Consider the following 13,134-nt stretch of genomic DNA (forward strand, 5'->3'; position numbering starts at 1 on the left):
GGGCTCACTTGTAAATTAGCATAATCTACTTTGTAAGCTCCAGGCCAGTGAGAAATGACGACTCCAAATAAAATGTAGAGATACCTAAGGATGCCTGAGGTTGCCAAGAGCACTCGCACAAGGAGACACGGATGACTGAGACACAAACAGGGATACAGTTCTCTCACACTGACAGTCCAGAGGTTTTGACAAAGGTATGAAGATGAACTCGCCATAGTCTTAAATGTCAGAACTGCGCTAAAGCTATCACAGGTTTTAAGCAGGAGGCAATCTTTGACTCAGTGAGTGGGTAAACTCTTGGAGACAACAATAAAAGCATGATTTATAAACATGGTACAAGTGAACTTTATCATTTTACACCTGTCCTGGGAGACAACAGTAAGAAAATGAAAAGGCAAGGCAGAGGGATGGAGCAACTACAAGTCCTGTCAGACAGATGGACGTCTGAGCACAAGCTTCACCAAAGAAAACACACGGCTCCACGCACCAGAGGCCTCAATAGTTCCCCACCATTCAGAGAAATGCAGTCAAGCCACTGGCACCACCCTCACCTAGTGACAGCACAGCTGCCACAAAGTTAACGGCAAACAGCAGTGCTCAAGAAGGTCTGTCTGTCTGTCTCTGTCCTGTGCACCTGTAGAGTTGAAATGTAAGTTTTACTGTATATGTTTTTCATAAAAATTTAAAAGCCTGGACTTAGTTTCAAGGCTCAGTTCCAGTAAATAAAGACGTAACACAGCTTCACCCAGAGAACAGAGGACAAAGAAATGCACGCCCACTGAGTCAGCCTAGAGTGTAACCAAAGGCACCATGACTTACTGTCTACAGAGAAAGCATTCACGTATAAAGACATTCCATCCAGGGAGCAGCAGCTTAGCCATTCCAATCCAAACTCCTCTGCAACAAGCTGTACAGCCGTGAGAGCGCTGGTGACCTGCTGGGCTCCAACCTCCTCACTGGAAACCAGGAGGTCCACCATGAGACCTTTCCACCCCATGGTAACTCCAGTCACTCTCTTTAATACAGTGTTAAAATATGTCCAATGCTAAACTGGTACAATTTTCTGGAAATAATATGGCAGTATGTGGTAGAGAGAAACAGTTCATATATTCTAGTTAGAATTTCAACTTTTAAATGTTTATCTTTAAAACATTTATTTCAGGGGAGACAGAGGTATAAATAGAGATAGAGGTGGGCAGGCAGGCAGGTAGGTAGAATGCTTGCGTGCATGATGTGTGTGGGGGTATGTGCCATTGTGCATGTGATGTCAAAGGACAACTCTGCACAGCCAGGTCTCTCTCTCTCCGCTTTTACACATGTTCCAGGGATCTGACTGAATTTCCAGGTGAAATAGGGGCTTTTATCAGCTGGTCTTAAATGTTCAACTTAATAATAGAGTTCAACAAAAGAGAAGAAAATAAAAAGGTTAACAGTGGGGGTTGGGGATTTAGCTCAGTGGTAGAGCGCTTGCCTAGCAAACGCAAGGCCCTGGGTTCAGCCCCCAGCTCCCAAAAAAAAAAAAAAAAAAAGAAAAAAAAAAAAAGAAAAAAAAAAGAAAAAAAAAAGAGAGAGTGAAAAAGAAAAGAAAAAAAATCTGAAGCGTAGCAAAAGGTTAACAGTTCACATCTCTGACAAAATCAGAGTATAAGTAGCACAAAATATTAACTCATTAAACTCAATGGGGTGACTACAGAAAATAATGGGGTGCTGTGTGAAAAGAATCAGTATATAAAGGATCCTAACTTTCTAAATGTATATATATATATATATATATATATATATATATTGTGTGTGTGTGTGTGTGTGTGTGTGTGTAGAACAAAAGGTAATTTCCACTAATGAAAGTGATAAGCTGTAACTCTAAAAAAAAAATTACAAATTACAAATCCTTTAAAATGTATCAGTTGAGGGGGGAGACAAAATATTGGGGGTAAAAGTACAAAGTATCGATCACTTTGGTAAGTTCTAATTGTCCCAATTTCTTAGAAGTGGTTAAGAATTGTATCCTAAACTAGCCATGGTGATACAGGTCTTTAATTCCAGCATTCAGGAAGCAGAGGCAGGAGGATCTCTTTGAATTTGAAGCCAGCCTAATCTACATAGTGAGTTCCATGATAGCTTCCAGGGCTAAGTTTCTGTCTCAAAATAAATAAGGACTGTATCCTATTTTACTTTGTTGGGAAAAACCCACAATAAGTAACTCATCATGGGCATGGGCGTGGGCAGGGAAGGGAAGGGAAGGCAAGGCTTCAGTGCTTATGTGGCTTGTGCTTCCTGATCACAGCCATCACTGAGGGAAGTCAGGGAGGGGGCTCTGAAGCATAGCCACAGGGAAGCACTGCTGACTGGCTGGCTTATGCTCCTTTCTCACACAGCCCAGGGCCACCTACCCAGCTGCCCAGGGCTGGCACCGTCCTAGAAGGCTGGTCCCTCCCCCAGTAATCATCGACCAGGTGTGTACCCTTCCGGCCCTGCCCGCAGACCATCTGATGGAGGATTCTCCTGAGAGAGGCACCTTCTTTCCCAGAGCTCTCTAGCTTGTGTTGACACAGCAACAACCAAACCAAACAGCCTACCCAGTGGAGAGCCCCGTGCTTGCTGCAGACGTCCTTGTTGTTAAAATTTTAATCAGTGGGGCTGGGGATTTAGCTCAGTGGTCGAGTGCTTACCTAGGAAGCGCAAGGCCCTGGGTTCGGTCCCCAGCTCCACTTTAATCAGTGTATATTTTTTTTTCTTTTTTTCGGAGCTGGGGACTGAACCCAGGGCCTAGCAAGCGCTCTACCACTGAGCTAAATCCCCAATCCCATAATCAGTGTATATAGTATACCAATACATTTTTCTACAATGATTGAAATAAAAGGCTGTAAGTTTATGATTTTTACAAAATACTTATTAAAATCCAGACATATTAGATAGCTCAAAATCCTTTTGTTGACATATTTATCATTCATGTTACTTGTAATTCTTAACTTAAAATTTTGCAAGCAGCTTTCACTGTTACTTTTAAATTGTGTATGTTGTATCTATGGTGTCTTTGAGAGTGTATGACACGTGTGCTGGTGCCCTCAGAGGCCAGAAGAGGAGCTGCTGAGCCATCTTCCGAGCCTGCAGTCTTCATCTTCACTGTGTTAGGCACACAGTGACCCGGGTCACACAACCAACCACTAAGGCTCCTTCAACTGCCCGTAGTCTGAAAAGGGGCATCTGTCTGGCTTCTTTATGTTTTCTTTCTAGTCATACAGATGAGTACCAGGGCAGGCATGTACCCTCAGGATCCAGTCTCATTCCCAAGGGCAACAGGGGAGACTTGGTAATGTTATCACACTCAATTCTGGTGACAGGTAAGTCACATGAAATGGCTTCTGATGGTCAAAAAGTCTCTTATCAGCAATTTGTATCAATTAACCCCTCTCAATGCTTTTGTGGTAAGAAAAGTAAATTTCTGTAAAAAGTACTATTTGTGAAGAGGTCTTTTGGGACAAGGAAGGCCTTTGCTAACGTCCTGAGCACAGCTGTGCTCCTGTTTACTTGATCCTTCTCTGTCTATTCAAGGCCAATGGCTACGCTTAGATTTAGAGTTAAGAGGAAAAAAATTACATTTACTACTTATCATCCATGTTGCAGCATGTATTCATTGTTTTGTGTTTTGAGCTGTCTTTCTGTTTTGATGTGTGATCCCTGTGACAGCAGAATTACCGTCAGCACTCCTCGCAGCCTCCCCAATGGACGCTGCTCCTCAGCTCAGTCACTATCTGCAGACCCAGTTTTAATCAACCACTTTTTATACATTTGCATTAGTATGCTAAAATCATAAGCAAAACTAAGACATGTTTAACAGCAGTCAACCAAAGGACAAATATTAGAATTACTACTCAAACTCAAGTCCTGATAACCCATCTCTCCATAATGCTTCCTCTATCTGAAAATGAACAGAGTCCATGAAGAATGTCTTACCTGAAACTACCATAGACTATCAGAAGAATGGATATCAGAAATGTCGACACTTGACTGGAATCCACCAGGGAATAGGCCCTAGAGAAATAAAAGGACAGACAGTAAATCACAGGCAGCAGGTTCTCAAGGACTTCGGAGCTCCCTGCCTTTAAGAAATGAGATGTACATCAGCATTAGCAAAATAACATCCTTAAAACGAGACATTCTAGATTAACAAAGGACACCCTGACAGCTCCACCCTGAGCTAATTTCCTAGGATGTTAAAATGGCGCAAAAAAAAAAAAATCACCCTATTACACACACACACAATCACATTTTATATACACCTGTAACATCCACTACCAACCTAACCCATCCCTGTGAAAACACATTTGAGTGCTTAAAGTTTTATGAGTTGACAATGAATAATCAAAGTTACTTTGTTGGCCTGACTTAAAGGTGAGGTAAAGACCACACACCTCTCTCCCATCCCTTTTCTTGTTCTCTAATATCTATTGATGTCTCCATCTGGATGTGATAAGAAGGGTCTAAAACTAGTTTCTATTTGGTAGCTAGTTTGTACACCCAATTGTCTAAAGAAACTGTCTTCTTCTTGCCAGCTGCTCTCTTAGGCCTGGACCTGGGGGAATGGCCGTCCTGCAATACCTCACCCTCACCCTCACCTCCAGTCCCACTGCTAACGCCGTAGCCCAACTACTCAAAATCTTTTCCTCAAGCATCTCCAGAAACTCATAATTCACACTACCGAATCCTGGGCAAAGCAAATATCCTCACTTTATTTTTACCTATTATTCCATTTATTTTTCTCACACACATTGCATCATAAATGCAGTTTCCCCTCCCAATCCACTTCAATTTTTTCTCAGAGTAGATATCAAAAGCAGGCAGAAAACCGTCAGGGACAGCCCCTGCGCCTACTGTTAAGAGTCCCACAAGAAGAACAAGCTACACAACCGTGACATACGTAGAGGGCCAAGTCAGTCCCGTGCAGGCTCAGTCTCTATGAGCCTACGTTAGTTGATTCTATGGGTTTTCTTGTGGTATCCTCCCCCCTGACTCCTACGATCCTTCCTCCCCCTCCTCCCATAGGATTTCCCCAGGTCCACCTAGTGTTTGGCTGTGGGTCTCTGCATCTGTTTCCAACAGCTGCTGATGGAGCCTCTCTGATGACAAATTATGCTAGGCTCCTGTCTATGAGGTAACACCTCATAGACATTTTTTTTTTTTTTAAGTTGGCAAGTCTGTTTGTTCTACTCTAGGTTTCTGGGCTATCCTAGGTCTCTGGGCTATCTAGCTGCTAGTTCTTGGCCCTCAGGAAGTGTCAGGTGTGGGCTTCCACTCGTGGCATGGGTCTCTAGTTAGACCATACAGGTTTTGGCTGTTCTCTCAAGTACTGTGTCCCTTTAACCCTAGCACATCTTGTAGGCAGGACCAATTGTAGGTGAAAGGTTTTGTGGCTGGGCTGGTGTCCCAATCCCCCTACTGGAAGTCTTGCGTGGTTACAGAAGATGGCCAGTTCAGGCCCCATATCCCCCTTTACTAGGAGTCTCTAGATAGGGTCACTCACACTTGTGCATTCTGGGAGTTTCCACTGCACTAAAGATGTCTAGCTCATCCCAGAGACGCTCCCTGAATTCCAGTTGTCTTAGTATTTTCTCCTTCTACCCCCCACCCCAATCCCAGCTCCCAAGAGGACATCTATTCTATGTCCTGACCTATGTATCTACTCACTTATAAGTGTATCAGTTATGAAGTGAAGTAGAACCATGCCATATCCCATGGGCCAGGAGAGGCTAAGAACAAGGAAGGCTCAAGAAAGGATAAATGAACTTTCTCTCTGGGGAGAAGATTTTTTTTTTTTTAATTCAGACAATTTTGGTGTTTCTTTGTGACAGTGGCTCTGGCTGTTTGGGAACTCATTATTGTAGATGAGGCTGCCTTCAGACTCAAAGATCCTCCTGCCTCTACCTCCCAAGTGCTGAGATTAAAGGTGTACACCATCAGATGGGGATAGAACTCGGTGTACCTTGGACATCTGAAACAAGTGCTCTATCACCCAATTCTATCCCAGCCCACTAATTCTGACAGTATTTAATGGGGCTTATGAGCCTGGCGTTCTGAAAGCCACTTGGGATATGGAAGTAATTGGTCCCTTGGTCCCTGCTGCCCTAGTGCCTTTTCTAAATCGAGCTCTCCCCATCTCTGCCCCACCCTGACAACCTAAGTAAACGTAGTTGTCATGTGCTATGGAGAGCAGAAAGACAAGAACAGACCTTCGTGTGGTTGGGGGAGGCAGACCCCATCTAAGACTGGGCTGGAAAAGGTTTCTAGGGAAACCGGTGAGTGACACTTGTAAGACACAGAATGAGGAACAACATGAGAAACTTGAGATGAGTTTGTGCCAGTCAGAAAAAGAAAAGACAGAGAGCAACAAGAGGGGTCAGTTCTGAACATACAGCAGTGAGGTCTGGAGGGTCAGAGCCCAGCAGCTGCTCTGGCTGGAGGCTTATAGGCGTCCCTGTGATAAGCGCGATCACGGGTGGGGGTGTGTGCAGTAACAGCAGTGAGAAGAGGGAGGGATGTGGCTGAGAAGCCTCCAGAGTTAAAGACCAGGTAGGAGGCAACACTGGAAAGAAAATCAAAATGGAGAAGGACGGAGATGGCAGGTGTGTAATGAGGCAGCAAGGTTAGCTGGTGCTGAGTTTTAATCCGGGGTGTCTGCCAGGTCCCTAACCTCTTTACCTGTCATCCTTTCTATCTGTGACAGGGGGTGACAGCAACACTGAGAGCTGTTGCTGGGTAAATGAGTACATCGTATAAAGATTAGCACAGTTTTACTCATGCTGTTTGCTTCACATGGAGTGGTGACCTCTGCAAACACCATCTCCCCTGCAGACCCCCTCAAAACCCCCTCTGGGGACAAGTCTCCCTGGGTATCCCCGGCTGTCTTGGAACTCAGAGATGTGCCTGTCTCTGCCTCCCGAGTGTTGCCACACCACCACCTCCACCGCCGGGCTGGCAAAGAGTGTCTTGATGAACTGGTGCGAATCAAATGGGAATGGGTAATAAAGTCAAGAAAAATGGCTTTTGTTATTGTTGTTGTTGAGAACAGAATGGCAGTTGGAGGAAAAAGAATGAAGTGATCTTTTAAAGTGAATTCTTTTTAAGATTTATTTATTATATTAATAGAGCATACACTGTAGCTGTCTTCAAACTGGAAGTGGACACAGATTCCGTCGCAAATGGCTGTGAGCCATAAAGGGAATCTTTAAGGGCTGCTAGCAAGATGGCTGCTCAATGAGCCTGTGGCCCAGTGAGGAACTGAGTTCGTTCATGGAGTTCCTTTTCCCAAAAGGGAGCAGAAAATGGGTTCCTCTGACTTCTACTGTGCAGTGCGTGTATCACTTTAACGAAGTTTTACATTGATGGAAGACACCCAACCTCTTCTGTATGCTGGCTGCACTCACCCAGTGAAGAGGGCAGGGTGGATGCAGAGGAGCGTTTTCTGCCCTCTAACACCAGCACCACGCTGCTCGTGGCAAGTGGGAGGACAGGAGATGAGGGCCATCCTTAGCTACCTGAGACCCCTCACTGCCATGCCCCCACTCTTATTTGTAAAGACATATAATAATAAAATGTCATTTAGGCCCACAGTTTATCTTTAGGAATTCTCATTACACTTATTTACTTTTCTCTGCTTGCATGTGTGTTCTCGGGTGTGACAGCCTCAGGGAGTTCCAGGTACCATTATCAGCAGCCAGTGCTTATCTGCCGAGCCATCTCTGCAGCAGTCAGTTTCTGAGCAGTGGCTATTGCAGCTATATCTAGTACTTATGGGTGTATGCAAAACAAACAAAACTTAGTCGAAAGTTCACAGGCTCAGATGGTTTTAACCTTGAGTAATCAAACCAGGCAGCATACTACCCAATCACAAACTGCCAACTAATGTCTAACTGGAACTTTTGACTTAAACCAATCAAAAAACTTTTTATTTTGTGTTGCTTTTGGAAACACCTTATTTAAACTAGGTGAGGTGACTCATGCCTGTAATCAGTAATCAGGGCTTGGAAGTAGAGGCAGGAAGACCAGAAGGTTAAGGTCATCCTTAGCTACTTAGAGAGATTGAGCTAGAAATGTCTCACTGACAAAGTCTGTGTATCCAGGGCTGCCCTGGGACTCAGTAGACTCCCAGAGCTCTGCCTGCCCGCCTCCGGAGCTGTGCGCCCCAGGGCTGCCATATTATACAGTGTTTGTTAACATCCCAAAGTCTAGGCTCTGGTAAGTAAGTCTTTAAGATATAAAACAACAACAACAACAAAGACAAACCAAAACCAAAGTAACAAACAATCCTAGGGACGCAGTAAAATACTGAATAAGATACTTTATACCAACAGTCTCCCATTTTCTGCAGGTTTGCATTTTTAATACTAAAGATTTTTGGTTTTGTTCTGAGAAGTTAACTTTGGTGTGTGAAGGTGTTTGCCGCCAAGCCTGATGGTATGAGTTCAATCCCTGCTCCCCAAAGAGGAAGGAGAAAACCCACTCCTGCAAGTGGTCCTCTGACCTACACACCCACATGCATGTGCCACAGCATGCACAAGCCCCACACAGAGTAACGTCTAAAAACACAAAAGCCTGGTTCTACCATTGCTACTTCTCACTTCTTCCTCACTAGAGACAGAACCCAGACACTCATTGCACATGCCTGCTTGTTCTCCCCACTCCATCCCTTAGAAATAAAAACCCAGAATTGCTTCCAAAAAAAAAAAACTACTCCAGCTGATGGAGAAATGGCGCAGCAGTTCCCAGCACCCAGAGGACAGCTCCAGGTCCAGGGGATACAATGCCTTCTTCTGACCTCTGTTGGGGGCAGGCACACATACATACATACATGCAGACAAAACACTCACATGTTAGGAAGACTCTGCTAGAGCAAACTCCTGTATTAAGGACTCTTGAACGCTCAACTTTGGGTTGCAAACTTGTGAGGTGCTGTGTGAGTGTAAAGCTCCTACAAGTGAAACAGAACACCAAACCACCCGTGCAGTGTGGCCGGCCCTAACCGCCTCCAGAGATGTGCACCACTTTGCACTCACATCAGGAATAGATTAGATTCCTATTTCCTCCAGCTTTGCCATGGACACTGTGTCTGAAAACTATGTCAGCACGATTCCCACTTGCCTTGAATTTGTAATGTAGTTACAACTTAGATGTGGTTGCAAGTGAGACTCCTCAGCTGCTTGCATGATACTCGCAGGAGGTATTTTGAAAGGCAATTCTGATTGTTTTCTTCCCTAACTAGAGAGAGAATGAGGAGCCCTCCTAAGGGCTTTCCTCCTGATGGTGGTTTATGGAGATGACTGGCTTTTGTATTTGTGGTGGACTGAATATGCTTGTCCCAGAAAGTGGCACTACTAGGAGGTGTGGCTCTGTTGGAGTGGGTGTGTCACTGTGGGTGTGGGCTTTAAGACCCTCCTCCTCCTACCTGTCTAGAAGATAGTCCCCTCCTGGCTGCCTTTGAATCAAGATGCAGCACTCTCAGCTCCTCCTGCACTATGCTTGCCTGGATGCTGCCATGTTCCCGCCTTGAAGATAATGGACTGGACCTCTGAACCTGTAAGCCAGCCCCGATTGGATATTGTCCTTATGAGAGTTGCCTTGGTCACGGTGTGTGCACAGCAGCAGACCCTGACTGAGACAGGCTCTTGTTTTTTTGAGTCACACTGTTATTATTTAAAGGTCACTGACGCAGGCAGGCAGGCAGGATAGGGAAGGGAGATAGCTATGTCAATACGGTGGGTGTGTACTTGGGGAACGCAGGAGATTCTGCCCAGCACCTTACTCTACAGCTTCTTCCTGTCCTCTGCTTCAGACGGTAAAGCAGTCCCAGAAATGTGCTGTACCTCAGCTCCCTCAGTGGGTCTGTTCCCAAAGACTTTGAATGCACATTAAACACAAAAACTAAGCTGTTTTCTAAAATAAACATATTCTGATGAAATGCAACAAGAAACTAAATGCATGCATTGGAAACATGTCAAAATCAGGTCGGTCCACTATACTTTTACAGAGACAGGGGCACTTGGCCAGTGATTCATACACACCAGGTGCTGAGCTCTAACACTGAGAGTCAGTATGGAAAGCATGGGTTCTCTAAGCCTCACCAGGCCTTCCTTTCCTTTAACAGACGAAGCCAGGGAGCTCCAGGAGCCCTCTAATGCCCAGACACCGATGTGTGTCCTGAGACTGTAACAGCCATGCTGGAAGAGGGGCAGTTAAGGTCCATTTTGAGTTGCTTTACCAGAGTGTGTGTACAACACTAGCTAAAGCATCCTGCCAGGCTGGGACAGACAGACGGACACTGAGTAATATGTGCTCTGCATCAGTCAGGTCTGCAGCAGAACAATGAGGACGTTCTTGTCCGTCAGCAAACCCAGCACTCCTATTTCAACTCTGCAGACATGCTGCCTGAGGCCAGCCTATCGCACACTTTTTGGTTGTTCGACCATTTATACTCTTAAACTGAGGTCTCCTAAGTTAGGCTTATACTTGTGTGAGCTGTAGTTTATGATATTCACTGAATTAGAAATTTAGAAACTTGATTATCTAAACCTGTAATCAGAGCACTTGGAAGGTAGAGGTAGGAGTCCAGGACTAGCACAGACTACATGATATCATCAAAACAAAACAACAAACAAGAAATTGATAAGTTTAAAATATTCACTAATTTACTTACATTGAAATGACTGTATGTTAACATACCACCCTTAAAGGGAAAAATAGTATTTTCTGAACAGCACCGCTGTGAGCGTCTCTGTGAATGCGGCAGAGCTCAGCTGGGTTCTCTGTGTGCTTCACACTTTCCCTATCGGCACATGCTGCCAGGCTTGAGGTGTATGGGGAAGCCCACCTAATTCAGGCGCAGCTGCAGGAGGAAAGGTGTTTAAAGCCTTTTCAAATAACTGGGGGTGGCTTTCTCTCACGTTCATATGGTAATGTTATGTAGGCTCATGTCTATATGCAGGTGAGGGCAGGCACAAGGTAAGGCAAGGTCTGTTATTGGGCAGTGAAAAAGAAAGGTGGGCGGAGAATTTTAGAGATGGGACAGAGAGTATGGAGAGGAGAAGGAGGAAGATGGAGGAAGAGAAGGATAACCCACATCGGTGTGACTTTTAATAGCCACAGGTAGCTATGAATACTTTATAAGGGGTGGATTATTATAGGACGATGTCTTCTCTAGGTGGGCAGCTTGTATCAGTATCAACTGGCTCTGAGTCTGTTGTGTGGATGTTTTGAGGAGAGAATTTGCTGATAGAAATCTGACTGGTAAATTACAAGTCTCTAGAGTTCTGATTTTACGGGTTACAGAGATTTGTGACAGCTGACCATGAGATGGGAGGTTGCTACACGGGGCTGGTGTGGCAGTGACCCACCATTGAAACTAATGAATCAGGTAGAGACATTTCAGGAGCTCGGGGCCAGAGAGTTGGCCAAGGTGAGAATGGCCCACTGGTGTCATGTGGCCCACCAGTACCAGCACAGTGTGGAATGGAAAATCCTTTTCTTATTATTTCCCACTACAATGTTATTTTTTTTATTTGTTTGTTTGGTTTTTTCCATTTTTTTGAGACAGGGTCCCACTATCCACTGCAGGTTAGCCTTGAAAATAATGATCCTCCTGCCTCAGCCTCTGGGATTGTAGACATGAGCCACCATACAACTAGAGTGACTTTCTAAAAGGTGGGATTTTCAAAACCTGTCTACAGAATAGCAATAATGGCAAGAATATATTACATCTGAGCTGAATGACCTATTTTGTACTCTGGGTGATCTTTTTAATCCACAGAAAGTTTTGTAACAAGTTGCAGGCAACATGTGAGCTGCTGGCGCACTAAACTCATACAGTTCTTATAAAAGTTTCCAGGTTTTTTTTTTTTTAAACAACATTTGAAGATTGCTATCTGTCAACTGTCATTCCTAAAGCTCATGGCAAATAAGAATCCCCGAATCTTTAATTTCTATTTGGAAGCTCTAAGTTTACCATAACAAGGCTTATTTCACTCTGAAGACCTGACAATAATCACACTTTACTTACTGCAGTCTGTCCACCACATTCTTACAAGTAAAAAGGGCACCCCCCCAAAGGACAGAGAGTCACCCCACCTCGTGTCTCACACAGCTACAGAAGCTTTGCTAAGATGAGCAGTGACGGGGTTGGGGATTTAGCTCAGTGGTAGAGCGCTTGCGTAGGAAGCACAAGGCCCTGGGTTCGGTCCCCAGCTCCGAAAAAAAGAAAAAGGAAAAAAAAAAAAAAAGATGAGCAGTGACACTTTGTCATGTGCACAGATGCTTGTGGAAACATTAAATATATGTGCAAGGATTAAGACAGTTAGGGAGTCTGTACTGCTTCATCAAGAACACACTAGGGTGACACTGGCCTTAAGAATAAAACTTGTTCACACTTGCTACACGCCATAGTTAGTACTGCAGTGAGGAGCTACCGCGTTCCCGTGACCACAGTGGGGTTTTCAGGGGGGTCACAGAGTTTGCATGACCACAGTGAGGGTTTTAGATGTTAAAGAGTTCCCATGACCACAGGAGGGTGGGATTTTTTTGGTTTCTTCCTTTAAGAATTGATGTGGGGAGGGAGGCAGAGGGTTGGCTCAGTAGTTAAAGAGCACTGGCTGCTTTTCCGGAGGACCATGGTTCAATTCCTAGCACCCACATGGCAGCCCCACAACTGTCCATAACTCTGGTTTCAATGAATCTGGCAGTCGCACACAGACATACATGCAGGGAAAAACAAGCTATTTTTAAAAAAAAAAGAACTGATGGTGGATAGATTACCCCAAATGTACTGCTCGTGTGTGTGTGTGTGTGTGTGTGTGTGTGTGTGTGTGTGTGTGTATGCATGCCTACGTATGAGAGTGTATGAGAGTGTATGTGCCACAGCCTGGTACAAAGGCCAGAAGACAACTTGCAGGAGTTGGTTTTCTTCTACTATGTATATCCTGGTGATAGAGTTCATCAGAGAACCCAGGTCCAATTCCCAGCATGCACACAGCAACTAACCATCGTATATCAAGCTCAGAGATCACCTACTTCTTCCTCTTGAGTGGAATTAAAGGTTTGGTGGCCCAACTAGCCCAAGCATTTTGACTTAAACAATTTCTTTAACACTAC

At 44.6% G+C, this 13,134-nt stretch overlaps 1 protein-coding gene across 2 annotated transcripts in view; it reads right to left on the minus strand.

Moving 5' to 3' along the window:
• The window catches only part of Sppl3 (signal peptide peptidase like 3), an 84,440-nt gene that overhangs the window by 31,413 nt on the left and 39,893 nt on the right, over positions 1-13,134 (minus strand). For both annotated transcript variants that reach the window (XR_010056808.1, XM_003751200.5), the window contains exon 2: positions 3,955-4,032. Coding sequence is in view for 1 of the 2 variants with exons in the window: in XM_003751200.5 (XP_003751248.1) it covers positions 3,955-4,032 (78 nt within the window). In the remaining variant the exon portion in view is untranslated. The remainder of the gene's footprint in view (positions 1-3,954; positions 4,033-13,134) is intronic.

The sequence above is a fragment of the Rattus norvegicus genome, chromosome 12 (genome assembly GCF_036323735.1).
Source record: "Rattus norvegicus strain BN/NHsdMcwi chromosome 12, GRCr8, whole genome shotgun sequence".
NCBI classification, from domain to species: Eukaryota; Metazoa; Chordata; class Mammalia; order Rodentia; family Muridae; genus Rattus; species Rattus norvegicus.